Genomic DNA, 27,814 nt, shown 5'->3' on the forward strand with positions numbered 1-27,814 from the left:
TAACTGTTTTAAACAGGTCTGATTTCAATAAAATTAATTTTTAAAAACCTTTCTAATAATCTTTTAAATGCACTGAAAATAAGAAAATAAAAACTAATTTACTTTCTTAAATTAAAAGCATTGATCTCTCAAGAAATCACCTATACGTTCTGACGACCAATGCTTTTAGCAAGTTTGTTTAATTTTGTTTTCATTAACACCTGATCAGTGGCTTGCATTCACTAAACAATCATTTGCCTCCTCTTAGTCCACAGTCAACACCCATGCAAGCACTTCAGCATGGTTGGTCAGCTGATCTATTATTTAATACAGTCATATTTAAATGAAATAGTAATGACTAACCTAATTTCATTAAAAGTAGACATTCTTGCATTGTCACCAAAGACAAATATATCTAGAAAGTGAGGAAAATCACTGCATTATAGCCATGTATAGGCTAAGGTTTGCCATGTCTGTTAGTTGGATTTTTGTTTGTGAATAAAACCCCGAGTGACTCAAGAATATAGAAATTATCCCACAAGTATTAAATAAAACATTCGAGTTTATTATAAGTGACCTTTAAGGAATAACATTCAAAAATAAAAGATTTTTTTCCCTAAAATACTAAACATTAGTTTGCCAGGAATTGTTTACACGCTTGTTTTTAATTTGCATGACGTATTTTGGAAGTCTAGTATCTGGTAGCACAATCTTTTAAGATCTCACACAACTCAGTTTCTGGTTTAATACTACTTCAGCTTTTTTTGTCGGAGTGGGGAGAGGGGATGCTGTCCATCACTGCTAACTTACCTATTTCCTTAATAAATTGATCCTACCCTTAAGTTCAAATACTAAACTGCAAAGCTTTATTTGTGAATAATTGAAAAGTTTGCTTGTAGATCAAGTGTACATATTGTACATTTCAAAGTTCTGTTTGATTAATTAAAAAGATTTAGTTTGGTAAGGAGATGAGTACTAGTAACATTGTAAAGTTTTGGCTAGAAACAAAGACGAGTACTTGTAACCTCGGTGTACTGTCCAGCTAGGAGCTGAGGCGTGAGCTACAAGAATGAAACGACTCTGACAATGATGAGGTGTCGGTCATGTTGGCCGGGGAGACGGGTTTCTCCTGCAGCACGATGTAGTCGTTGAGGATGTTGATGGACACGCCGCTACACGAGGACAGGTCCTCGCTCGTTTGAAAGGAAGACTTGATGGTGACGTCAGAGCTGGAGGCGGACACGCCCTGGACGCTGCCCGCATTGCAGCAAGAGAGAATAAACAAGCCCGCCTCGTCCTCCATGCTCAGGTCGTTGATAAGGACGCACGGCTCCGTGTCGGACTGTTCCGTTCTTTCGTCTTTTGATCGCCTGCTTGCTTTTCTGCCAAGTTCGGGAGTTGTCTTTTGGTTGAAGGTTGTCTTTCCTTGTGTATGGACCTCGCTCTTGGTTGTTGTGCTGGCCGCGAGCCAGGAGGGCGACTCGTTGACGGGGACCTTCATGTCACTAAAAGACTTCCTCATGGGGTGGGAGCTGACTCGAGGGGCTCTCATCTTGCTGACAGCGTCTGTCTTCTGTACCCCTCGCTGGCTGCCCGGGTGTCCAGTGACGGCTAGTTCAGGGGAGGATGTTTTCCTGCAGGGGGTGGCTCGAGTTTGCTGGAGCTGGCTCAAGCTCCGGGAGGGGGAGGTCTTGCAGTCCTCCCTGGTGGGGGAGGTCTTGCAGTCCTCCCTGACACTATAGGACGGCGGCAGGCAGGAGTTATCGCGTAGGACGGGACTGTGGTTCAGTTTCATGCCCCTGCTCAAACTCTGGAACAGAGTCTTGACCTCGTTTTTTACCGACGCCTCAAGTAAGAGTCGGTCATTCGAGTGAGCAGTGAAAGCAGATTTGCGCGATCTCTCCAGCAGACAGATTCGCTTCTCATCTTCAGCTTTGGTAGCAGCCGACATGGGGGTGACGTTGATGAACGCTATCTTGGATTCACTCCTCAGGGAGGGTCCCTCCTGCTTCTTGTGGTCATACACTACCAGGGGAGCAAACACTTTAGGTGTGGTTTCTAACACCGTAGCCACGTGACCTCCACTCACATGTCCGTCATACACCGGATGTTGGTTGGGGGACTCCGAACACCAGTAGTTTTGTCCGTCTTCATGCTGGTCACACTGCAGGCTCTCGTCACTTTCATCCGTCTCACAACCAAATGGACTATCTGGTTTTTTCTTTCTTGGCCTCGACCAACAATTTTTCCAGCTTTGAAGCGAGCCTTCACTTTTCATCTTCGTGATGACTTCCTGTTCATTAGATTTGTTCGAATGATCAAATATAGCCGACCTTGTGGCGGAGTTCTTTAAAATATTCTCTTCATTTGTCCAACAACCCCACTTTATATTTTCAGCATTCTCGTTTCTAGAAACCACAAAATCGTTGCTGCCTTCTCCATTATCATTACTTAATTGAAGGCTTACATCTTTAGACTCGTTAGTCCCAGGATCTTTGACCAGGCAAGCATTTTCTACAGAGGGAGGTTGAGGTCCACTTGGTGATTCCTCGCGTCCTGTCGGCCCATCAGTCAGCCCCACGTCCCCTGATTTGTCTGTCTGGTTGACCGTTGGACTCGAGCAAACAGAAGACATCGATTCTGGACACTTATTGGCGGGAGTTTGTGGCCTAGGGGAAATGTGTGCTCCGGGTGTCGAACCTTTCCCTTCTGGTTCACCTGCTACTTGAGGAGGGCTCTCTGCACCCAGTGAGTCGGCGCCGTTTTCTTTGGATTTTGTCAGCTTTACGTCTGCCTCGCTGACTGCTAGATCAGTCACTGCTGGACGTTCAGGCTGACAATCCCCTCCAGCATTAGACCATCCTCGGAAAACATCTGGAGCTGGGCTCTCTGTGGGGTTTGCTAGACCTGTGGGGCCCTCTAGACCTGTGGGGCCCTCTGGATCTGTGGGGTTTGCTAGACCTGTGGGGCCCTCTAGACCTGTGGGGCCCTCTGGACCTGTGGGGTTAGCTAGACCTGTGGGGCCCTCTGGATCTGTAGGGTTAGCTAGATTCGTGGGACCTACTTGAGGAGTTTCTTGTAGCTTGACGTCACCCGTAGTACATTGTTGTACGCGGGATGTCTCATTGAGTTTTCTATCTACTTTTTCATCTCCTCCTTCCGGTGACTTCCGACCTATATTTTCAGTTCTTTCCGGAGACTTTTGACTCAAACTCTCAGTTTTTTTTCCCGGGGTCTTCTGACCCATACTCTCAATTCTTTTTTCCGGGGACTTCTGACCCATACTCTCAATTCTTCTTTCCGGGGACTTCTGACCCATACTCTCAATTCTTTTTTCCGGGGAGATCTGACCCATACTCTCAATTTTTCTTTCCTGAGACTTCTGACCCATATTCTCAATTCTTTTTTCCGGGGACTTCTGACCCATACTCTCAATTCTTTTTTCCGGGGACTTCTGATACATATTCTCAGTTCTTCTTTCCGGGGTATTCTGACCCATATTCTCAATTCTTCTTTCCGGGGACTTCTGAGCCAAGTTTTCAAGTCGTGTTTCTGTCTGAATAAGACGTCTCACGTTTCGCCGTGTGCTTTGTGTTCTGGACAAGTTCAAAGACTTATTATACTCAGTGTCTGCCTCCATCATCGCCTCACTGTCGCCCAGCACAGGATCTCTCCGGCCTGTATTTTCTAGGCCAGGTTCCTGGTGCTGAGCACTGGCCAGGTACGTTCCCACATCGCACTGGGTGACGTCGATGCCGTTCAAATCGTTGAGGTTACCGGCTCTAGGCGTCTGTGCAGCCACCTCCATCTGCTCCACCTCCATCTGCTCCACCTCCATCTGCTCCACCGAACCTTCCCTCATCGTCTTCGTTGAGTCGCCGTCCAAAGAAATCTCTTGAATGCAGGAGCAAACATTTTCAAGGTTGTCGCTCGCCTTTGCCAACTTGGCGGTGGTGTTTGTGGGCTCCGCCTGCTGTCCTTTCGCTGCTTGCAGGAGCTGTTTTTCTTTTCGCTCTTCCATGCTGGAATCTGGAGACGAACTAATGTAATTTGTAGAATCTGTAGACGCCGAGTCGATCGTGGACGATGGGAACATGGTGAATGTATGAGCCGAGTACTCACTAACATGCGTGCAGTTGTTGGTGTCATAAAAGATTTCAAAGCTTTTCATCTTATGAGAACCACCCGAGGATACTCGCGAAGACTCTCCGTATCTTGTTGATTTGCCACTAGGTTCTTTGGGGACGAGATTCTCGCTAGTGGAATCCGTTTTGGTGTCAGGTTCTATTGTATCAGTCCACATCTGCAGCCCCTGCATATCGCTGACGCAGTTCTGCACGCCAGCATTTCCATCACCTTTCCGCACGAGCAGTCCGCAGTGGTTGGTCACCTGGACCTGGATGATGACCTCGTTGTTTGGGTAGACGGTGAAGACGTGTTCGGCAAAGTTGGAGGCGATCATGGCGTGAAGCATGTTTTCCCTGGGCACGGAGAGCGCTCGACGCGGGCGCTCCATGTTTTCTTGCCATGGTCTTTTCAGAGGACTTTCAGAGAAGCTTCTCTTGATTTGAACCGAGTTGGGTGACCTGACAGCTTTGCTTTTCTTGGCCTTGACCTTGCCTTTCTTGTCGCTTGACTTGACTGGCTGGGTGTCGACAATGAGCTTGAGCGAGACGCCGTTGGCCGAGGACGGGGCTCTGCTGCTTGCCTCGCTAGGTGGCCACTGTAGATCTGGGCCATCGTTGGGGCCACAATAAGGAACACAGCTGTCGACATTGGCAGGGCTCTGGGCTGCTGCCTCGACATTGGCAGGGCTCTGGGCTGCTGCCTCGACATTGGCAGGGCTCCCTACCTTAGACATTGTGCTTTCACCTGACGACTTTCTTTCAGCGGATGATTTCCTTTCAGCGGATGATTTCCTTTCAGCGGATGATTTCCTTTCAGCGGATGATTTCCTTTCAGCGGATGATTTCCTTTCAGCGGATGATTTCCTTTCAGCGGATGATTTCCTTTCAGCTGATGATTTCCTTTCAGCGGATGATTTCCTTTCAGCTGATGATTTCCTTTCAGCGGATGACTTTCTTTCAGCGGATGACTTTCTTTCAGCGGATGATTTCCTTTCAGCGGATGATTTCCTTTCTGCGGATGATTTCCTTTCAGCTGATGATTTCCTTTCAGCGGATGACTTACTTTCGGTGGTTGTTTTTATTTCGAATGATGACTTTCTTCCGGCGGATGACTTATTTTCGGCTGGTGGCTTATTCTCAGCGGATAATTTTCTTTTTTCATCGGCCAAAGAGCGGAGCTTTTTTCTAGACTGCTGATTTAAAGCACTTGAATCATGCTGGTTCCTGCAACTGGCTGAGAATATCCTGAGCTCGGCGTTGTCACGGCGTCTGTGAATGGGGGTTGTGAATTGCCAGTATGTGTCTTCGCTCTCCTCCACCCTAGCGGCTGGCCGAAACACGCGCAAATTCTTTCTCCCGTCAGTCAACTCAGAGCTGCGCTCACATTTCAGATCGGTCTTGTCCTCAAAACTCCTGTCCAGTGCTGAGCAGCTTTTTCTCCAAGGCTTCGAATAGGAAGATACAGATGAGGACTTGTCATACCTTGGCTGACTTCTTTGTTTTTTTGGTAGGTTGAACGCTACGGCTTTTTTAGACGGCGAACTGACGGGATACATGTGTTCATCCTGGTCTGGCAATTGTGTGTGTTCCTCTTTGCCTTTCTGGTTCCCCGAGTTGGTGGAGGCGGTCAGCAGCTGATAGAACTGGGTGTTGAGCGGCAGGTCTTTGTTACACACCAAGTCGCGCGTGCTGGACAGCCCAGCAGAGGGGAATGACCACTGGTCAATGATGCGTTTGTTTTCTTTGACGCGTTCAGCGTATTCGGCTTTCATGATGCTGTACGTGTCCAGTTCGTTCACCGCCCGGCTTAAAAGACCGGGGTTGTTAGAAGCCTCTTGTGGAGCTTCCGGCTCCGTCAGTTGTTGAAACACGGCACTTTCCTCCGAGCGTAGATCTCTGTTTGTCAGCAGATAGAAAAGCTGCGCCGCCCCCTCTCTCAGCTGTTCCCTTGAATTTTCATCCTTTTGTTTCCGGTAAGCTCGTTGAAAAATTTCGCCGACGATTTCTTTACTCAAATCTTCGTTGCCACGATGCTCAAAAGCGAACTCTAAAAGATTGCGAATGGAGCAGTATTTTAGACTACGCCCGTTGATGTTAAATTTAGAATTAACATTACGTTGAAGATCTTTAGTGCTATTTTTGACGATTTGAAGCTCTTGAGAGTTTTCGCAAGGGTATTGAATACATTTTGTTGTTTGCAATTTCTCCTTTTGGTGTTGATTTTCTTCGTCTTCGTTCTGCGTACTTTTTGAAACCTCATTTCCTAGATAGGCGCTATCTTCCCTGTCGCATGCTGCGTTGTCAGATTTTTTAGATTGTGTTTTCAGAGTTTGTAAAGAAAGCTGCTCACCCAGAACGTCGCAGGTCTGCGTCATCCTGGTCGTGGTTGCTGGGTGCTCTGTCTTCTGGGGGCGGGCGGGAACCTTACCAGAGCTCCTCTCCTGGCGTTTGCTCTGCCAGTCCTCCACCAGCATCTTGTAGTACTGCTCAACAAACGACTGGTTGGTGGAGAACTGCTCACTCGCCTGACCCCTTTGTTCGTGCGTCATGCTCTGGTGCGGATGGGCCAACATTTCTGGTGGCGGCATCCCTCTGTTCTGGATGAGTGACGCAATAAGGTCCAGGTAATGCTGTTGGGTGACCTCTGGCACGTGCTGCTGATTCGTGTGCGGATAAGGCACTGCTGCCTCGTTTAGCGACGGCGTGGAGGACTCGCATAAAGTGGGTGACCGCCCCATCGCGGAACTGTTTCTTGGTGTGCTATCGTACATGCGGTTGGAATAAGCATGTTCTTTCTTCCTGCACCTCGGAGACTCAGTCCTGCGATTGTCGTCCAGCGTGTTGACTTGACTGGGGGCCCCGTAAGTTATTTGCCCGACCCGTTCCAGTAGTATGTGGTGCTTGAGGTCATTCAGGATACTGTGAATGGCAGCACATCGGCACGAGATTTTCTCTTTCTCGCGGTTGATCTCGCTCTCGTTGTGCTCCGTGATGTCGGTGGTGTTGGTGCTGATGGACTCTGCACCAGTGAAACGGTCGTCCGCCTTGCCGTGGTCAGACACGATGAGTTCAGAGCCGGTCTTGTGAACGTTTCGTTTCCTCGAGTCTCTGGCACCGCCCTGACTGGCCTGCAGATACCATTTCAGATACTCTTTTCTTTTGGTCAGATCACTGGCCACAGCATCGAAGCTCTCTTCCTGCGGCGACAGGCTCTGATTTTGGACCTCGTTTGACGCCTCCTCCGGGTGCGGAAATGATTTGTCAAACATCATCCCCAGATCGTTGCTTTTAAACCGGGCATCTTGCAGCAGCTTGCGGTAATTGTTGACAACCTGCTTCTCTGGGATCTGCTCTGATGTACTTAAACCAGCATTTTCATATTTCCGTATGGCTTCAAACTTGACGTTGCTGCATTCTGCCGACGAGATGTTCTCTCTCTCCTCAGCTTCCTCTCTCTCCTCGTTTCTAATGCTCAGAATATTTTCAGTCAGTAGCAGCCTTTCTGTCAGTTTTTTTATATAATCTTTATCGGCGGGATTAATCGTCCGCATATTGTAGCTCTCCTTATGTTTTTTGCTAAGATAGTGCAGCACACCTTCAACGATATCATTCATCTGGATGTTCAGTCTATGCGATTTTTCACTTTCTTTTTTGGGTGGACTTTCAACATCTATTTCGCAGGTATTTGCGATGTTAATTTTGCATAATGAAAATTCTGAGCCGCTTTCTGATTGCCCTTCATTGTTTCTTCTACGACTACTGATTGAGGTCTTGAGGTCATGGCCGTGTGGAGAAGAGAGGCGCGCACGAGATGAGGAGTCGGGAGACGCATTCATTAGCTCGCGAACTTGGTAGGTGAAGGCATTGGACGTGAGCTTTGGACTTTTGCTCTTGGCAGTTCTGGTCTGCTCATCATTCTTGCTGTGGACACCACTCTCGGCAGCGTCTCTAGACCCTGATCGCTTGGAGCATTCCTTGCTCGTGCTTGAGGCCCCACACCCCGGGGAAAAGTCGCGCAAGGGCAGCTGGCGACCTGACAAACGACTTCCCCGTCCGTCAGTCCTGGAGCATGTAGAATTCGGCCATTTTGGTGAATTGGCGCTTTTTTTCGGTTTCTCTAGATCTGCAGGCCGGGGGGTCCTAGACATTAACTTCCGCTTTCTCGCTGCCGAGGGCGGGGACTCTGACTGAGTGCGCAGCATTTGCTCCATGACCTGCTGGTGTTTGGCCGACACCAGGTCTGCCAATTTATCGGGGTCCGACGTTCGCTTGATTATTCTACGGCTCATTTTGACACTTCTCTCGCTGTGGTCGGCGTGGTCAGAAGACACGGTGTGTGCTCCACATTTAGGACACTGCTCGTCTGGCTTGTGCTGCCTGAGACAGCAATCACAGAACTGCCGGACAGCCAGGCTGGAGGAGCTGTCAGTGTGCAGCGAGGGCACGGCCTCGTGCAGAGTCTCCTGGACCTCAGGGGATGTGCAGTGGTCGAACACGTTGCTGACCCCCAGCAACGTGTCATTGCGAGAACCGTTCCGGTCCATCGGTTTCGGCTCTTCAGGGTTGGCGACCTGCGAGGCGCCGCCCCCTTCTTCCAATTGTCTGTCCTCATGCCGGTGTTCAATGACTAGCGTGTCGCCGACTGTCTTCCTGCTGTCATTTAGGCTGCTCGCCAGCTTTTGATAAGGCCTTCTATCAGGGACGGCGAGGTTTAATTTAGGATCCAAACTTTTGGCGGGAAAGTGTTTTTTAATAGCTTGATTGCTGCTGTGTTTTCGTTTAGTTTTGCTGGCGTTTTTGTCAGGTTTACAGCAATCGCTGGCCAGTTGCAGGCTACGATTCTTTGAGAAGATCTCTGCGTTTCGCTTGATCTCTTCAGGACCTCTTGTGGCAGGCTGCTCCTCTTCTGGTGGGTGGGATGTTTTACCGAGAAACCCCGTCAACGGCTTCTTGATGAGTGAATCGTTCTCAACTCCGTTGTTGATGTCGCCAAAGACGCAGACTGTTGGCGCCATGTACTTGACCTCCAGGACAGGCTGCGGCCTGAGCTCCGAGCTCTCGGACTTTATTTTCTCCAGAGCGAGCAGGTTCTCGTGGAGAGAAGATTCGGGCCGGAAGAATTTGATCTCTCTGGAATCTTTGGCAGAACGCGAGTTTTGGTAGGGGTCGTGGGTCCGCGAGGTTCTGTAGGGGTCGTGGGTCCGCGAGGTTCTGTTTGGGTCGTGGGTTCGACCCCGGCGTTTCAAGTTCGGGCAAGTGGACAGGCAGACCAGTGTCTCACGTGCCCGCTGTACGACCTCGTCGCCCGACTGGCGCTCCCTGAACTTGACGAGGGACACATCCGACTGGGAGGTGGAGACGCCAAAGATGGGACACGCCTTCAGCTCGGACTGCTCTCTCTCACGCATCAGATGGTTGGCTGTGCCACTCATGACGTTATCATTCTCCTGCCTGGGATGTCTCTTCCCTGACGCGTGGACTGGCTGCTGTCTTGACTCTGGGGCCGGGACTTTTTTGTTAGCTCCGCCTGCCCGTCCCCCGCCCTCAGTTCTGCTCGTGGGAAGGGGACCACTCAAGGCCTCGCTTCTCGTCGTCTGCTTGTGAGCTTTGTTGTCTTTGCCCTTTTTCTTGCCCATTTTAAAGGGATTCGCTGACCTGCGGGTGCCATGCACGAGTTGCACGAGCGGCGAGACAGTTTCCCAGGGCTTGAGTTTGTTGCGGACCTCCATGTTGACATCAGAGGCCGAGCGGGCCACGTCGTCGTTGGCCAAATATTTGACGCTCAGGACCGAAGCGTCGCTGAACGAAGCTTTGATCTTGATCCCCTGCTTGCGACCCCCAGCAGACGCATTGGGATCCCTGTTCCGTGTACCTGTCGGCGTACTCCATCTCTTGAACCTGATCTTTCTGTCCTGGTGCTTGACGTCACGAGACTGAGTGAGACCACTGTTGTTGTTGGTGTTGTACTCTAGACTGTCAACCGTTCGGCAGCCGATGTCTAAGAATTGGAAGCTGCCGATCCCCCGCGCTCCACTGGTCGTCCCCCGCGTTGTACTGGTCGTCGCCCTACCCTCGCGTTGCTCGACCAACGCGACACAGCCCATCAAGTGCGGTGGTAGAGGGAAGTCGTCAATGACCAAATTGCGGGCGGGTTTGAGAGTTTCTTGGAAACTTGGGCTGGTGTCTTTCCACTGGCTGAAGCGCTGTATCTTGCAGGGAACCACCTGCTCCTGGGAACCTTCGTGCTTCCTCTTCCTTCCTTTAACGTGGCATTTTTCCTCTTTGGATTCCACTGCCATGTTCTCGATAAACAAAACCAGAGATGGGCAATAGATACCAAGGTACCTCCGTGCGCATGCTCCACGCAGACACAACTTGGAAAAGGAACCAATCAGATGGTCTTATAACGTGTAAGTGGGAGGAAGTAGGAGGAGAAAAAACGGAAACAAAATTGGAACGAAGCGAAATGTAAACAAATAAATATGGCACGGGCACAAATGTGAGCTGAGAAATTTTTCGAAACTAAGATGCATTCTTAGCGGTCTCCAGACGTAAAGAGGTGATTCGCCATTCAGGCGACTGATGTTTGTCCCCACAACTTGCCGAGTTTTTGAGTGATGTTAGTGATCTCGGCCGGCAATAAATCAGATCGATTACTTTCTACTTCTTGATGGTATCAAACTTCTCAATTTTGACGTGGACTCCAGGTATTTAGTTGAAACCGTTTTTCTACGTTTCTGTTAAGATGCGGGGACACAGGGCTGTATGACCTCACTGGCCCTTCGCTTCTGAAAGTGTAAACATTTCTTTTTGTAATACACGCTTAACATCAGATGTGGCTTAAACAACATCAGAACACACGGCCTTTAGAACGAAGGTTAAATATGTTATGGCTTAACACATAAGGACAAAACATCTCAGGACAATACATCATATAATAAAATATTTCTTGACAAAAATCTCAGGACAATATATCTGGGTGTGGGACTGTGTGGGGCTGACTGCTGGGTGTGGGGCTGACTGCTGGGTGTGGGGCTGGGTGTGGGGCTGGGTGTGGGGCTGGGTGTGGGGCTGACTGCTGGGTGTGGGGCTGGTGTGGAGCTGACTGCTGGGTGTGGGGCTGACTGCTGGGTGTGGGGCTGGGTGTGGGGCTAACTGCTATGTGTGGGGCTGACTACTGGGTGTGGGGCTGGGTGTGGGGCTAACTGCTATGTGTGGGGCTGACTGCTGGGTGTGGGGCTGGTGTGGAGCTGACTGCTGGGTGTGGGGCTGACTGCTGTGTGTGGGGCTGGTGTGGGGCTGACTGCTGGGTGTGGGGCTGGTGTGGGGCTGACTGCTGGGTGTGGGGCTGGTGTGGGGCTGACTGCTGTGTGTGGGGCTGACTGCTGGGTGTGGGGCTGACTGCTGGGTGTGGGGCTGACTGCTGGGTGTGGGGCTGACTGCTGGGTGTGGGGCTGACTGCTGGGTGTGGGGCTGGTGTGGGGCTGACTGCTGGGTGTGGGGCTGACTGCTGGGTGTGGGGCTGACTGCTTGATGTGGGGCTGGTGTGGGGCTGGTGTGGGGCTGACTGCTGGGTGTGGGGCTGACTGCTGGGTGTGGGGCTGGTGTGGGGCTGACTGCTGGGTGTGGGGCTGGTGTGGGGCTGACTGCTGGGTGTGTGGCTGACTGCTGGGTGTGGGGCTGACTGCTGGGTGTGGGGCTGGTGTGGGGCTGGTGTGGGGCTGGTGTGGGGCTGGTGTGGGGCTGGTGTGGGGCTGACTGTTGGGTGTGGGGCTAGGTGTGGGGCTGGTGTGGGGCTGGTGTGGGGCTGGTGTGGGGCTGGTGTGGGGCTGACTGTTGGGTGTGGGGCTAGGTGTGGGGCTGGGTGTGGGGCTGACTGCTGGGTGTGGGGCTGACTGCTGGGTGTGGGGCTGGGTGTGGGGCTGACTGCTGGGTGTGGGGCTGACTGCTGGATGTGGGGCTGACTGCTAAGTGTGGGGCTGGGTGTGGGGCTGACTGCTGGGTGTGGGGCTGACTGCTGGGTGTGGGGCTGGGTGTGGGGCTGACTGCTGGGTGTGGGGCTGGTGTGGGGCTGACTGCTGGGTGTGGGGCTGACTGCTGGGTGTGGGGCTGGGTGTGGGGCTAACTGCTATGTGTGGGGCTGACTGCTGGGTGTGGGGCTGGTGTGGAGCTGACTGCTGGGTGTGGGGCTGACTGCTGGGTGTGGGGCTGGTGTGGAGCTGACTGCTGTGTGTGGGGCTGGTGTGGGGCTGACTGCTGGGTGTGGGGCTGGTGTGGGGCTGACTGCTGTGTGTGGGGCTGACTGCTGGGTGTGGGGCTGACTGCTGGGTGTGGTGCTGACTGCTGGGTGTGGGGCTGACTGCTGGGTGTGGGGCTGGTGTGGGGCTGACTGCTGTGTGTGGGGCTGACTGCTGGGTGTGGGGCTGACTGCTGGGTGTGGGGCTGGTGTGGGGCTGACTGCTGGGTGTGGGGCTAGGTGTGGGGCTGAATATGGGGCTGACTGCTGGGTGTGGGGCTGACTGCTGGGTGTGAGGCTGGGTGTGGGGCTGACTGCTGGGTGTGGGGCTGACTGCTGGGTGTGGGGCTGGTGTGGGGCTGACTGCTGTGTGTGGGGCTGACTGCTGGGTGTGGGGCTGACTGCTGGGTGTGGGGCTGGTGTGGGGCTGACTGCTGGGTGTGGGGCTAGGTGTCGGGCTGAATATGGGGCTGACTGCTGGGTGTGGGGCTGACTGCTGGGTGTGAGGCTGGGTGTGGGGCTGACTGCTGGGTGTGGGGCTGACTGCTGGGTGTGGGGCTGGTGTGGGGCTGACTGCTGGGTGTGGGGCTGACTGCTGGGTGTGGGGCTGGTGTGGGGCTGGTGTGGGGCTGACTGTTGGGTGTGGGGCTAGGTGTGGGGCTGACTGCTGTGTGTGGGGCTGACTGCTTGATGTGGGGCTGGTGTGGGGCTGGTGTGGGGCTGACTGTTGGGTGTGGGGCTAGGTGTGGGGCTGGGTGTGGGGCTGACTGCTGGGTGTGGGGCTGACTGCTGGGTGTGGGGCTGACTGCTGGGTGTGGGGCTGGGTGTGGGGCTGACTGCTGGGTGTGGGGCTGTGTGTGGGGCTGACTGTTGGGTGTGGGGCTGACTGCTGGGTGTGGGGCTGACTGCTGGGTGTGGGGCTGGTGTGGGGCTGGTGTGGGGCTGACTGTTGGGTGTGGGGCTAGGTGTGGGGCTGGTGTGGGGCTGACTGCTGGGTGTGGGGCTGACTGCTGGGTGTGGGGCTGACTGCTGGGTGTGGGGCTGACTGCTTGATGTGGGGCTGGTGTGGGGCTGGTGTGGGGCTGACTGCTGGGTGTGGGGCTGACTGCTGGGTGTGGGGCTGACTGCTGGGTGTGGGGCTGACTGCTGGGTGTGGGGCTGGTGTGGGGCTGGGTGTGGGGCTGACTGCTGGGTGTGGGGCTGGTGTGGGGCTGGGTGTGGGGCTGACTGCTGGGTGTGGGGCTGACTGCTGGGTGTGGGGCTGACTGCTGGGTGTCGGGCTGACTGCTGGGTGTCGGGCTGACTGCTGGATGTGGGGCTGACTGCTGGGTGTGGGGCTGGGTGTGGGGCTGACTGCTGGGTGTGGGGCTGACTGCTGGGTGTGGGGCTGGGTGTGGGGCTGACTGCTGGGTGTGGGGCTGGTGTGGGGCTGACTGCTGGGTGTGGGGCTGGTGTGGGGCTGACTGCTGGGTGTGGGGCTGACTGCTGGGTGTGGGGCTGACTGCTGGGTGTGGGGCTGGTGTGGGGCTGGTGTGGGGCTGGTGTGGGGCTGGTGTGGGGCTGACTGTTGGGTGTGGGGCTAGGTGTGGGGCTGGTGTGGGGCTGGTGTGGGGCTGGTGTGGGGCTGGTGTGGGGCTGACTGTTGGGTGTGGGGCTAGGTGTGGGGCTGGGTGTGGGGCTGACTGCTGGGTGTGGGGCTGACTGCTGGGTGTGGGGCTGGGTGTGGGGCTGACTGCTGGGTGTGGGGCTGACTGCTGGATGTGGGGCTGACTGCTGGGTGTGGGGCTGGGTGTGGGGCTGACTGCTGGGTGTGGGGCTGACTGCTGGGTGTGGGGCTGACTGCTGGGTGTGGGGCTGGTGTGGGGCTGACTGCTGGGTGTGGGGCTGACTGCTGGGTGTGGGGCTGGGTGTGGGGCTAACTGCTATGTGTGGGGCTGACTGCTGGGTGTGGGGCTGGTGTGGAGCTGACTGCTGGGTGTGGGGCTGACTGCTGGGTGTGGGGCTGGTGTGGAGCTGACTGCTGTGTGTGGGGCTGGTGTGGGGCTGACTGCTGGGTGTGGGGCTGGTGTGGGGCTGACTGCTGTGTGTGGGGCTGACTGCTGGGTGTGGGGCTGACTGCTGGGTGTGGTGCTGACTGCTGGGTGTGAGGCTGACTGCTGGGTGTGGGGCTGGTGTGGGGCTGACTGCTGTGTGTGGGGCTGACTGCTGGGTGTGGGGCTGACTGCTGGGTGTGGGGCTGGTGTGGGGCTGACTGCTGGGTGTGGGGCTAGGTGTGGGGCTGAATATGGGGCTGACTGCTGGGTGTGGGGCTGACTGCTGGGTGTGAGGCTGGGTGTGGGGCTGACTGCTGGGTGTGGGGCTGACTGCTGGGTGTGGGGCTGGTGTGGGGCTGACTGCTGGGTGTGGGGCTGACTGCTGGGTGTGGGGCTGGTGTGGGGCTGGTGTGGGGCTGACTGTTGGGTGTGGGGCTAGGTGTGGGGCTGACTGCTGTGTGTGGGGCTGACTGCTTGATGTGGGGCTGGTGTGGGGCTGGTGTGGGGCTGACTGTTGGGTGTGGGGCTAGGTGTGGGGCTGGGTGTGGGGCTGACTGCTGGGTGTGGGGCTGACTGCTGGGTGTGGGGCTGACTGCTGGGTGTGGGGCTGTGTGTGGGGCTGACTGTTGGGTGTGGGGCTGACTGCTGGGTGTGGGGCTGACTGCTGGGTGTGGGGCTGGTGTGGGGCTGGTGTGGGGCTGACTGTTGGGTGTGGGGCTAGGTGTGGGGCTGGTGTGGGGCTGACTGCTGGGTGTGGGGCTGACTGCTGGGTGTGGGGCTGACTGCTGGGTGTGGGGCTGACTGCTTGATGTGGGGCTGGTGTGGGGCTGGTGTGGGGCTGACTGCTGGGTGTGGGGCTGACTGCTGGGTGTGGGGCTGACTGCTGGGTGTGGGGCTGACTGCTGGGTGTGGGGCTGGTGTGGGGCTGGGTGTGGGGCTGACTGCTGGGTGTGGGGCTGGTGTGGGGCTGGGTGTGGGGCTGACTGCTGGGTGTGGGGCTGACTGCTGGGTGTGGGGCTGACTGCTGGGTGTCGGGCTGACTGCTGGGTGTCGGGCTGACTGCTGGATGTGGGGCTGACTGCTGGGTGTGGGGCTGGGTGTGGGGCTGACTGCTGGGTGTGGGGCTGACTGCTGGGTGTGGGGCTGGGTGTGGGGCTGACTGCTGGGTGTGGGGCTGGTGTGGGGCTGACTGCTGGGTGTGGGGCTGACTGCTGGGTGTGGGGCTGGGTGTGGGGCTAACTGCTATGTGTGGGGCTGACTGCTGGGTGTGGGGCTGGTGTGGAGCTAACTGCTGGGTGTGGGGCTGACTGCTGGGTGTGGGGCTGGTGTGGAGCTGACTGCTGTGTGTGGGGCTGGTGTGGGGCTGACTGCTGGGTGTGGGGCTGGTGTGGGGCTGACTGCTGTGTGTGGGGCTGACTGCTGGGTGTGGGGCTGACTGCTGGGTGTGAGGCTGACTGCTGGGTGTGGGGCTGGTGTGGGGCTGGTGTGGGGCTGACTGCTGGGTGTGGGGCTGACTGCTGGGTGTGGGGCTGGTGTGGGGCTGACTGCTGGGTGTGGGGCTGACTGCTGTGTGTGGGGCTGACTGCTAGGTGTGGGGCTGGTGAGGGGCTGACTGCTGTGTGTGGGGCTGACTGCTGGGTGTGGGGCTGACTGCTGGGTGTGGGGCTGACTGCTTGATGTGGGGCTGGTGTGGGGCTGGTGTGGGGCTGACTGCTGGGTGTGGGGCTGACTGCTGGGTGTGGGGCTGGTGTGGGGCTGGGTGTGGGGCTGACTGCTGGGTGTGGGGCTGACTGCTGGGTGTGGGGCTGACTGCTGGGTGTGGGGCTGAATATGGGGCTGACTGCTGGGTGTGGGGCTGACTGCTGGGTGTGAGGCTGGGTGTGGGGCTGACTGCTGGGTGTGGGGCTGACTGCTGGGTGTGGGGCTGGGTGTGGGGCTGACTGCTGGGTGTGGGGCTGACTGCTGGGTGTGGGGCTGGTGTGGGGCTGGTGTGGGGCTGACTGTTGGGTGTGGGGCTAGGTGTGGGGCTGACTGTTGGGTGTGGGGCTGACTGCTGGGTGTGGGGCTGACTGCTGGGTGTGGGGCTGGTGTGGGGCTGACTGTTGGGTGTGGGGCTAGGTGTGGGGCTGGGGTGGGGCTGACTGCTGGGTGTGGGGCTGACTGCTGGGTGTGGGGCTGACTGCTGGGTGTGGGGCTGACTGCTTGATGTGGGGCTGGTGTGGGGCTGGTGTGGGGCTGACTGCTGGGTGTGGGGCTGACTGCTGGGTGTGGGGCTGACTGCTGGGTGTGGGGCTGACTGCTGGGTGTGGGGCTGGGTGTGGGGCTGACTGCTGGGTGTGGGGCTGGTGTGGGGCTGGGTGTGGGGCTGACTGCTGGGTGTGGGGCTGACTGCTGGGTGTGGGGCTGACTGCTGGGTGTCGGGCTGACTGCTGGGTGTCGGGCTGACTGCTGGGTGTGGGGCTGGTGTGGGGCTTGGTGTGGGGCTGACTTCTGGGTGTGGGGCTGACTTCTGGGTGTGGGGCTGACTGCTGGGTGTGGGGCTGGGTGTGGGGCTGACTGCTGGGTGTGGGGCTGACTGCTGGGTGTGGGGCTGGTGTGGGGCTGACTGCTGGGTGTGGGGCTGGTGTGGGGCTGACTGTTGGGTGTGGGGCTGACTGCTGGGTGTGGGGCTGACTGCTGGGTGTGGGGCTGACTGCTGAGTGTGGGGCTGGTGTGGGGCTGACTGCTGTGTGTGGGGCTAGGTGTGGGCTGACTGCTGTGTGTGGGGCTGGTGTGGGGCTGACTGCTGTGTGTGGGGCTGACTGCTGGGTGTGGGGCTGACTGCTGTGTGTGGGGCTAACTGCTGTGTGTGGGGCTGACTGCTGGGTGTGGGGCTAGGTGTGGGGCTGACTGCTGTGTGTGGGGCTGGTGTGGGGCTGACTGCTGGGTGTGGGGCTGACTGCTGGGTGTGGGGCTGACTGCTGGGTGTGGGGCTGACTGCTGGGTGTGGGGCTGACTGCTGGGTGTGGGGCTGGGTGTGGGGCTGACTGCTGGGTGTGGGGCTGGTGTGGGGCTGACTGCTGGGTGTGGGGCTGACTGCTGGGCGTGGGGCTGACTGCTGGGTGTGGGGCTGGTGTGGGGCTGACTGCTGGGTGTGGGGCTGACTGCTGGGTGTGGGGTTGGTGTGGGGCTGACTGCTGGGTGTGGGGCTGGTGTGCGGCTGACTGCTGTGTGTGGGGATGGTGTGGGGCTGACTGCTGTGTGTGGGGCTAACTGCTGTGTGTGGGGCTGACTGCTGGGTGTGGGGCTAGGTGTGGGGCTGGTGTGGGGCTGACTGCTGTGTGTGGGGCTGACTGCTGGGTGTGGGGCTGACTGCTGGGTGTGGGGCTGACTGCTGGGTGTGGGGCTGACTGCTGGGTGTGGGGCTGGTGTGGGGCTGACTGCTGGGTGTGGGGCTGACTGCTGGGTGTGGGGCTGACTGCTGGGTGTGGGGCTGACTGCTTGATGTGGGGCTGGTGTGGGGCTGGTGTGGGGCTGACTGCTGGGTGTGGGGCTGACTGCTGGGTGTGAGGCTGACTGCTGGGTGTGGGGCTGGTGTGGGGCTGACTGCTGTGTGTGGGGCTGACTGCTGGGTGTGGGGCTGACTGCTGGGTGTGGGGCTGGTGTGGGGCTGACTGCTGGGTGTGGGGCTGACTGCTGTGTGTGGGGCTGACTGCTTGATGTGGGGCTGGTGTGGGGCTGACTGCTGTGTGTGGGGCTGACTGCTGGGTGTGGGGCTGACTGCTGGGTGTGGGGCTGGTGTGGGGCTGGGTGTGGGGCTGATTGCTGGGTGTGGGGCTGACTGCTGGGTGTGGGGCTAGGTGTGGGGCTGAATATGGGGCTGACTGCTGGGTGTGGGGCTGACTGCTGGGTGTGAGGCTGGGTGTGGGGCTGACTGCTGGGTGTGGGGCTGACTGCTGGGTGTGGGGCTGGGTGTGGGGCTGACTGCTGTGTGTGGGGCTGACTGCTTGATGTGGGGCTGGTGTGGGGCTGGTGTGGGGCTGACTGTTGGGTGTGGGGCTAGGTGTGGGGCTGGGTGTGGGGCTGGGTGTGGGGCTGACTGCTGGGTGTGGGGCTGGGTGTGAGGCTGACTGCTGGGTGTGGGGCTGGTGTGGGGCTGACTGCTGGGTGTGGGGCTGACTGCTGGGTGTGGGGCTGGGTGTGGGGCTAACTGCTATGTGTGGGGCTGACTGCTGGGTGTGGGGCTGGTGTGGAGCTGACTGCTGGGTGTGGGGCTGACTGCTGGGTGTGGGGCTGGTGTGGAGCTGACTGCTGTGTGTGGGGCTGGTGTGGGGCTGACTGCTGTGTGTGAGGCTGACTGCTGGGTGTGGGGCTGACTGCTGGGTGTGGGGCTGACTGCTGTGTGTGGGGCTGACTGCTGGGTGTGGGGCTGGTGTGGGGCTGACTGCTGTGTGTGGGGCTGACTGCTGGGTGTGGGGCTGACTGCTGGGTGTGGGGCTGACTGCTTGATGTGGGGCTGGTGTGGGGCTGGTGCGGGGCTGACTGCTGGGTGTGGGGCTGACTGCTGGGTGTGGGGCTGACTGCTGGGTGTCGGGCTGACTGCTGGGTGTCGGGCTAACTGCTGGGTGTGGGGCTGGTGTGGGGCTGGGTGTGGGGCTGACTTCTGGGTGTGGGACTGACTTCTGGGTGTGGGGCTGACTGCTGGGTGTGGGGCTGGGTGTGGGGCTGACTGCTGGGTGTGGGACTGACTGCTGGGTGTGGGGCTGGTGTGGGGCTGACTGCTGGGTGTGGGGCTGGTGTGGGGCTGACTGTTGGGTGTGGGGCTGACTGCTGGGTGTGGGGCTGACTGCTGAGTGTGGGGCTGGTGTGGGGCTGACTGCTGTGTGTGGGGCTAGGTGTGGGCTGACTGCTGTGTGTGGGGCTGGTGTGGGGCTGACTGCTGTGTGTGGGGCTGACTGCTGGGTGTGGGGCTGACTGCTGTGTGTGGGGCTAACTGCTGTGTGTGGGGCTGACTGCTGGGTGTGGGGCTAGGTGTGGGGCTGACTGCTGTGTGTGGGGCTGGTGTGGGGCTGACTGCTGGGTGTGGGGCTGACTGCTGGGTGTGGGGCTGACTGCTGGGTGTGGGGCTGACTGCTGGGTGTGGGGCTGACTGCTGGGTGTGGGGCTGACTGCTGGGTGTGGGGCTGGGTGTGGGGCTGGGTGTGGGGCTGACTGCTGGGTGTGGGGCTGGTGTGGGGCTGACTGCTGGGTGTGGGGCTGGTGTGGGGCTGACTGCTGGGTGTGGGGCTGACTGCTGGGTGTGGGGCTGACTGCTGGGTGTGGGGCTGGTGTGGGGCTGACTGCTGGGTGTGGGGCTGACTGCTGGGTGTGGGGTTGGTGTGGGGCTGACTGCTGGGTGTGGGGCTGGTGTGCGGCTGACTGCTGTGTGTGGGGATGGTGTGGGGCTGACTGCTGTGTGTGGGGCTAACTGCTGTGTGTGGGGCTGACTGCTGGGTGTGGGGCTAGGTGTGGGGCTGGTGTGGGGCTGACTGCTGTGTGTGGGGCTGACTGCTGGGTGTGGGGCTGACTGCTTGATATGGGGCTGGTGTGGGGCTGACTGCTGTGTGTGGGGCTGGTGTGGGGCTGACTGCTGGGTGTGGGGCTGACTGCTTGATGTGGGGCTGGTGTGGGGCTGACTGCTGGGTGTGGGGCTGACTGCTGGGTGTGGGGCTGACTGCTGGGTGTGGGGCTGACTGCTGGGTGTGGGGCTGGTGTGGGGCTGGGTGTGGGGCTGACTGCTGGGTGTGGGGCTGACTGCTGGGTGTGGGGCTGGTGTGGGGCTGGTGTGGGGCTGGTGTGGGGCTGGTGTGGGGCTGGGAGTGGGGCTGACTGCTGGGTGTGGGGCTGACTGCTGGGTGTGGGGCTGGGTGTGGGGCTGACTGCTGGGTGTGGGGCTGACTGCTGGATGTGGGGCTGACTGCTGGGTGTGGGGCTGACTGCTGGGTGTGAGGCTGACTGCTGGGTGTGGGGCTGGTGTGGGGCTGACTGCTGTGTGTGGGGCTGACTGCTGGGTGTGGGGCTGACTGCTGGGTGTGGGGCTGGTGTGGGGCTGACTGCTGGGTGTGGGGCTGACTGCTGGGTGTGGGGCTGGGTGTGGGGCTGACTGCTGGGTGTGGGGCTGGTGTGGGGCTGACTGCTGGGTGTGGGGCTGACTGCTGGGTGTGGGGCTGGGTGTGGGGCTAACTGCTATGTGTGGGGCTGACTGCTGGGTGTGGGCTGGTGTGGAGCTGACTGCTGGGTGTGGGGCTGACTGCTGGGTGTGGGGCTGGTGTGGAGCTGACTGCTGTGTGTGGGGCTGGTGTGGGGCTGACTGCTGGGTGTGGGGCTGGTGTGGGGCTGACTGCTGTGTGTGGGGCTGACTGCTGGGTGTGGGGCTGACTGCTGGGTGTGGGGCTGACTGCTGGGTGTGAGGCTGACTGCTGGGTGTGGGGCTGGTGTGGGGCTGACTGCTGTGTGTGGGGCTGACTGCTGGGTGTGGGGCTGACTGCTGGGTGTGGGGCTGGTGTAGGGCTGACTGCTGGGTGTGGGGCTGACTGCTGTGTGTGGGGCTGACTGCTGGGTGTGGGGCTGGTGTGGGGCTGACTGCTGTGTGTGGGGCTGACTGCTGGGTGTGGGGCTGACTGCTGGGTGTGGGGCTGACTGCTTGATGTGGGGCTGGTGTGGGGCTAATGTGGGGCTGAATGCTGGGTGTGGGGCTGACTGCTGGGTGTGGGGCTGGGTGTGGGGCTGACTGCTGGGTGTGGGGCTGACTGCTGGGTGTGGGGCTAGGTGTGGGGCTGAATATGGGGCTGACTGCTGGGTGTGGGGCTGACTGCTGGGTGTGAGGCTGGGTGTGGGGCTGACTGCTGGGTGTGGGGCTGACTGCTGGGTGTGGGGCTGGGTGTGGGGCTGACTGCTGGGTGTGGGGCTGACTGCTGGGTGTGGGGCTGGTGTGGGGCTGGTGTGGGGCTGACTGTTGGGTGTGGGGCTAGGTGTGGGGCTGACTGCTGTGTGTGGGGCTGACTGCTTGATGTGGGGCTGGTGTGGGGCTGGTGTGGGGCTGACTGTTGGGTGTGGGGCTAGGTGTGGGGCTGGGTGTGGGGCTGACTGCTGGGTGTGGGGCTGACTGCTGGGTGTGGGGCTGGGTGTGGGGCTGACTGCTGGGTGTGGGGCTGGTGTGGGGCTGACTGCTGGGTGTGGGGCTGACTGCTGGGTGTGGGGCTGACTGCTGGGTGTGGGGCTGACTGCTGGGTGTGGGGCTGACTGCTGGGTGTGGGGCTGGGTGTGGGGCTGGGTGTGGGGCTGACTGCTGGGTGTGGGGCTGGTGTGGGGCTGACTGCTGGGTGTGGGGCTGGTGTGGGGCTGACTGCTGGGTGTGGGGCTGACTGCTGGGTGTGGGGCTGACTGCTGGGTGTGGGGCTGGTGTGGGGCTGACTGCTGGGTGTGGGGCTGACTGCTGGGTGTGGGGTTGGTGTGGGGCTGACTGCTGGGTGTGGGGCTGGTGTGCGGCTGACTGCTGTGTGTGGGGATGGTGTGGGGCTGACTGCTGTGTGTGGGGCTAACTGCTGTGTGTGGGGCTGACTGCTGGGTGTGGGGCTAGGTGTGGGGCTGGTGTGGGGCTGACTGCTGTGTGTGGGGCTGACTGCTGGGTGTGGGGCTGACTGCTGGGTGTGGGGCTGACTGCTGGGTGTGGGGCTGACTGCTGGGTGTGGGGCTGGTGTGGGGCTGACTGCTGGGTGTGGGGCTGACTGCTGGGTGTGGGGCTGACTGCTGGGTGTGGGGCTGACTGCTTGATGTGGGGCTGGTTTGGGGCTGACTGCTGGGTGTGGGGCTGACTGCTGGGTGTGGGGCTGACTGCTGGGTGTGGGGCTAGGTGTGGGGCTGACTGCTGTGTGTGGGGCTGGTGTGGGGCTGACTGCTGGGTGTGGGGCTGACTGCTGGGTGTGGGGCTGACTGCTGGGTGTTTGGCTGACTGCTGGGTGTGGGGCTGACTGCTGGGTGTGGGGCTGGGTGTGGGGCTGGGTGTGGGGCTGGGTGTGGGGCTGACTGCTGGGTGTGGGGCTGGTGTGGGGCTGACTGCTGGGTGTGGGGCTGGTGTGGGGCTGACTGCTGGGTGTGGGGCGGACTGCTGACAGCTGACTGCTGGGTGTGGGGCTGGGTGTGGGGCTGGGTGTGGGGCTGACTGCTGGGTGTGGGGCTGGTGTGGGGCTGACTGCTGGGTGTGGGGCTGACTGCTGACAGCTGACTGCTGGGTGTAGGCTGACTGCTGGGTGTGGGGCTGACTGCTGGGTGTGAGGCTGACTGCTGGGTGTGGGGCTGGTGTGGGGCTGACTGCTGTGTGTGGGGCTGACTGCTGGGTGTGGGGCTGACTGCTGGGTGTGGGGCTGGTGTAGGGCTGACTGCTGGGTGTGGGGCTGACTGCTGTGTGTGGGGCTGACTGCTGGGTGTGGGGCTGGTGTGGGGCTGACTGCTGTGTGTGGGGCTGACTGCTGGGTGTGGGGCTGACTGCTGGGTGTGGGGCTGACTGCTTGATGTGGGGCTGGTGTGGGGCTAATGTGGGGCTGAATGCTGGGTGTGGGGCTGACTGCTGGGTGTGGGGCTGGGTGTGGGGCTGACTGCTGGGTGTGGGGCTGACTGCTGGGTGTGGGGCTAGGTGTGGGGCTGAATATGGGGCTGACTGCTGGGTGTGGGGCTGACTGCTGGGTGTGAGGCTGGGTGTGGGGCTGACTGCTGGGTGTGGGGCTGACTGCTGGGTGTGGGGCTGGGTGTGGGGCTGACTGCTGGGTGTGGGGCTGACTGCTGGGTGTGGGGCTGGTGTGGGGCTGGTGTGGGGCTGACTGTTGGGTGTGGGGCTAGGTGTGGGGCTGACTGCTGTGTGTGGGGCTGACTGCTTGATGTGGGGCTGGTGTGGGGCTGGTGTGGGGCTGACTGTTGGGTGTGGGGCTAGGTGTGGGGCTGGGTGTGGGGCTGACTGCTGGGTGTGGGGCTGACTGCTGGGTGTGGGGCTGGGTGTGGGGCTGACTGCTGGGTGTGGGGCTGGTGTGGGGCTGACTGCTGGGTGTGGGGCTGACTGCTGGGTGTGGGGCTGACTGCTGGGTGTGGGGCTGACTGCTGGGTGTGGGGCTGACTGCTGGGTGTGGGGCTGGGTGTGGGGCTGGGTGTGGGGCTGACTGCTGGGTGTGGGGCTGGTGTGGGGCTGACTGCTGGGTGTGGGGCTGGTGTGGGGCTGACTGCTGGGTGTGGGGCTGACTGCTGGGTGTGGGGCTGACTGCTGGGTGTGGGGCTGGTGTGGGGCTGACTGCTGGGTGTGGGGCTGACTGCTGGGTGTGGGGTTGGTGTGGGGCTGACTGCTGGGTGTGGGGCTGGTGTGCGGCTGACTGCTGTGTGTGGGGATGGTGTGGGGCTGACTGCTGTGTGTGGGGCTAACTGCTGTGTGTGGGGCTGACTGCTGGGTGTGGGGCTAGGTGTGGGGCTGGTGTGGGGCTGACTGCTGTGTGTGGGGCTGACTGCTGGGTGTGGGGCTGACTGCTGGGTGTGGGGCTGACTGCTGGGTGTGGGGCTGACTGCTGGGTGTGGGGCTGGTGTGGGGCTGACTGCTGGGTGTGGGGCTGACTGCTGGGTGTGGGGCTGACTGCTGGGTGTGGGGCTGACTGCTTGATGTGGGGCTGGTTTGGGGCTGACTGCTGGGTGTGGGGCTGACTGCTGGGTGTGGGGCTGACTGCTGGGTGTGGGGCTAGGTGTGGGGCTGACTGCTGTGTGTGGGGCTGGTGTGGGGCTGACTGCTGGGTGTGGGGCTGACTGCTGGGTGTGGGGCTGACTGCTGGGTGTTTGGCTGACTGCTGGGTGTGGGGCTGACTGCTGGGTGTGGGGCTGGGTGTGGGGCTGGGTGTGGGGCTGGGTGTGGGGCTGACTGCTGGGTGTGGGGCTGGTGTGGGGCTGACTGCTGGGTGTGGGGCTGGTGTGGGGCTGACTGCTGGGTGTGGGGCGGACTGCTGACAGCTGACTGCTGGGTGTGGGGCTGGGTGTGGGGCTGGGTGTGGGGCTGACTGCTGGGTGTGGGGCTGGTGTGGGGCTGACTGCTGGGTGTGGGGCTGACTGCTGACAGCTGACTGCTGGGTGTAGGCTGACTGCTGGGTGTGAGGCTGACTGCTGGGTGTGGGGCTGGTGTGGGGCTGACTGCTGTGTGTGGGGCTGACTGCTGGGTGTGGGGCTGACTGCTGGGTGTGGGGCTGGTGTGGGGCTGACTGCTGGGTGTGGGGCTGACTGCTGTGTGTGGGGCTGACTGCTGGGTGTGGGGCTGGTGTGGGGCTGACTGCTGTGTGTGGGGCTGACTGCTGGGTGTGGGGCTGACTGCTGGGTGTGGGGCTGACTGCTTGATGTGGGGCTGGTGTGGGGCTGGTGTGGGGCTGACTGCTGGGTGTGGGGCTGACTGCTGGGTGTGGGGCTGGTGTGGGGCTGGGTGTGGGGCTGACTGCTGGGTGTGGGGCTGACTGCTGGGTGTGGGGCTAGGTGTGGGGCTGAATATGGGGCTGACTGCTGGGTGTGGGGCTGACTGCTGGGTGTGAGGCTGGGTGTGGGGCTGACTGCTGGGTGTGGGGCTGGGTGTGGGGCTGACTGCTGGGTGTGGGGCTGACTGCTGGGTGTGGGGCTGGTGTGGGGCTGGTGTGGGGCTGACTGTTGGGTGTGGGGCTAGGTGTGGGGCTGACTGCTGTGTGTGGGGCTGACTGCTTGATGTGGGGCTGGTGTGGGGCTGGTGTGGGGCTGACTGTTGGGTGTGGGGCTAGGTGTGGGGCTGGGTGTGGGGCTGACTGCTGGGTGTGGGGCTGACTGCTGGGTGTGGGGCTGGGTGTGGGGCTGACTGCTGGGTGTGGGGCTGGTGTGGGGCTGACTGCTGGGTGTGGGGCTGACTGCTGGGTGTGGGGCTGACTGCTGGGTGTGGGGCTGACTGCTGGGTGTGGGGCTGGTGTGGGGATGACTGCTGGGTGTGGGGCTGACTGCTGGGTGTGGGGCTGACTGTTGGGTGTGGGGCTGACTGCTGTGTGTGGGGCTGACTGCTGGGTGTGGGGCTGGTGTGGGGCTGACTGTTGGGTGTGGGGCTGACTGTTGGGTGTGGGGCTGACTGCTTGATGTGGGGCTGGTGTGGGGCTGGTGTGGGGCTGACTGTTGGGTGTGGGGCTGACTTCTGGGTGTGGGGCTGACTGCTGGGTGTGGGGCTGGTGTGGGGCTGACTGTTGGGTGTGGGGCTAGGTGTGGGGCTGGGTGTGGGGCTGGGTGTGGAGCTGACTGCTGGGTGTGGGGCTGACTGCTGGGTGTGGGGCTAGGTGTGGGGCTGGGTGTGGAGCTGACTGCTGGGTGTGGGGCTGACTGCTGGGTGTGGGGCTGACTGCTGGGTGTGGGGCTGACTGCTGGGTGTGGGGCTGGTGTGGGGCTGACTGTTGGGTGTGGGGCTAGGTGTGGGGCTGGGTGTGGAGCTGACTGCTGGGTGTGGGGCTGACTGCTGGGTGTGGAGCTGACTGCTGGGTGTGGGGCTGACTGCTGGGTGTGGGGCTGACTGCTGGGTGTGGGGCTGGGTGTGGAGCTGACTGCTGGGTGTGGGGCTGACTGCTGGGTGTGGGGCTGACTGCTGGGTGTGGGGCTGACTGCTGGGTGTGGGGCTGACTGCTGGGTGTGGGGCTGACTGCTGGGTGTGGGGCTGACTGTTGGGTGTGGGGCTAGGTGTGGGGCTGGTGTGGGGCTGGGTGTGGAGCTGACTGCTGGGTGTGGGGCTGACTGCTGGGTGTGGGGCTGAGTGCTGGGTGTGGGGCTGACTGCTGGGTGTGGGGCTGACTGCTGGGTGTGGGGCTGACTTCTGGGTGTGGGGCTGACTGCTGGGTGTGGAGCTGACTGCTGGGTGTGGGGCTGACTGTTGGGTGTGGGGCTGGTGTGGGGCTGGTGTGGGGCTGACTGCTGGGTGTGGGGCTGACTGTTGGGTGTGGGGCTGGTGTGGGGCTGGTGTGGGGCTGACTGTTGGGTGTGGGGCTGGTGTGGGGCTGACTGCTGGGTGTGGGGCTGGTGTGGGGCTGGGTGTGGAGCTGACTGCTGGGTGTGGGGCTGACTGCTGGGTGTGGGGCTGACTGCTGGGTGTGGGGCTGACTGTTGGGTGTGGGGCTAGGTGTGGGGCTGGTGTGGGGCTGGGTGTGGGGCTGACTGCTGGGTGTGGAGCTGACTGCTGGGTGTGGGGCTGACTGTTGGGTGTGGGGCTAGGTGTGGGGCTGGTGTGGGGCTGGGTGTGGAGCTGACTGCTGGGTGTGGGGCTGACTGCTGGGTGTGGGGCTGACTGCTGGGTGTGGGGCTGACTGCTGGGTGTGGGGCTGACTGCTGGGTGTGGGGCTGACTGCTGGGTGTGGGGCTGGTGTGGAGCTGACTGCTGGGTGTGGGGCTGACTGCTGTGTGTGGGGCTGGGTGTGGGGCTGACTGCTGGGTGTGGGGCTGGTGTGGGGCTGGGTGTGGGGCTGGGTGTGGGGCTGACTGCTGTGTGTGGGGCTGGGTGTGGGGCTGACTGCTGGGTGTGGGGCTGGTGTGGGGCTGGGTGTGGGGCTGACTGCTGGGTGTGGGGCTGACTGCTGGGTGTGGGGCTGACTGCTGGGTGTGGGGCTGACTGCTGGGTGTCGGGCTGACTGCTGGGTGTCGGGCTGACTGCTGGGTGTCGGGCTGACTGCTGGGTGTGGGGCTGGTGTGGGGCTGGGTGTGGGGCTGACTTCTGGGTGTGGGGCTGACTTCTGGGTGTGGGGCTGACTGCTGGGTGTGGGGCTGGGTATGGGGCTGACTGCTGGGTGTGGGGCTGGTGTGGGGCTGACTGCTGTGTGTGGGGCTAGGTGTGGGCTGACTGCTGTGTGTGGGGCTGGTGTGGGGCTGACTGCTGTGTGTGGGGCTGGGTGTGGGGCTGACTGCTGGGTGTGGGGCTAACTAATCGTTCTGTCTACAGTCGTCACTGATTTGTCTAAACTGCGCCAACCAATGCCTTGAAATAACACTTTACGCCAGAATCAACAACCTCCAATCCTAGTCGGATAATAAAACATTCAAAAAAATTAAGTGTAAAATCTCAGACTCCGGCCCCACCCACCCACAAACCAACTTTATGAGTTCAAGTAGAGCTGTGTCAGTCTGAAGACCGTTCTGTGGCTATGTCTAGAGTCTGGATGTTTAGAAGGCTCGTAGATCTACTTCTTGCAGTGATTGGTATTGTTTTTATTTAACCGTGTTTTGCTTTAGTTTTTTTAATAAAATATATAACAAAGCGACCGATTCTAGTTTAGTAAAAAGGGATCGTAAACTACTACCAGTTGGATGACATCTGAAGAAACTCGAGTGCTAGTGTGTTCTAGTGCGAAAACTTGCAATATTTGGAGTCCATCTTGATGGTAAAACACTGGATCACTACGTCAGTGAAATTTGTGCTC

At 59.8% G+C, this 27,814-nt stretch overlaps 1 protein-coding gene across 1 annotated transcript; it reads right to left on the reverse strand.

The window, feature by feature from the left end:
- Window positions 1-1,021: 1,021 nt before the first annotated feature.
- Window positions 1,022-27,814, reverse strand: LOC131950023 (uncharacterized). The gene is made up of 2 exons (XM_059312027.1): window positions 27,695-27,814; window positions 1,022-10,894 (listed from the first exon to the last, which is right to left on the reverse strand). The coding sequence occupies exon 2, from the start codon at window positions 10,403-10,405 to the stop codon at window positions 1,022-1,024; it is 9,384 nt and encodes a 3,127-aa protein (XP_059168010.1). The 5' UTR covers window positions 10,406-10,894; window positions 27,695-27,814.

The sequence above is a fragment of the Physella acuta genome, unplaced genomic scaffold, assembly GCF_028476545.2.
Source record: "Physella acuta isolate Inbredline_101_S28 unplaced genomic scaffold, ASM2847654v3 ptg000728l, whole genome shotgun sequence".
NCBI lineage: Eukaryota > Metazoa > Mollusca > Gastropoda > Physidae > Physella > Physella acuta.

Bases quoted from the DNA above. Each gene is read 5' to 3' on its own strand.
- LOC131950023 (XM_059312027.1), bottom strand. From the start codon at position 10,405: ATGGCAGTGGAATCCAAAGAGGAAAAATGCCACGTTAAAGGAAGGAAG.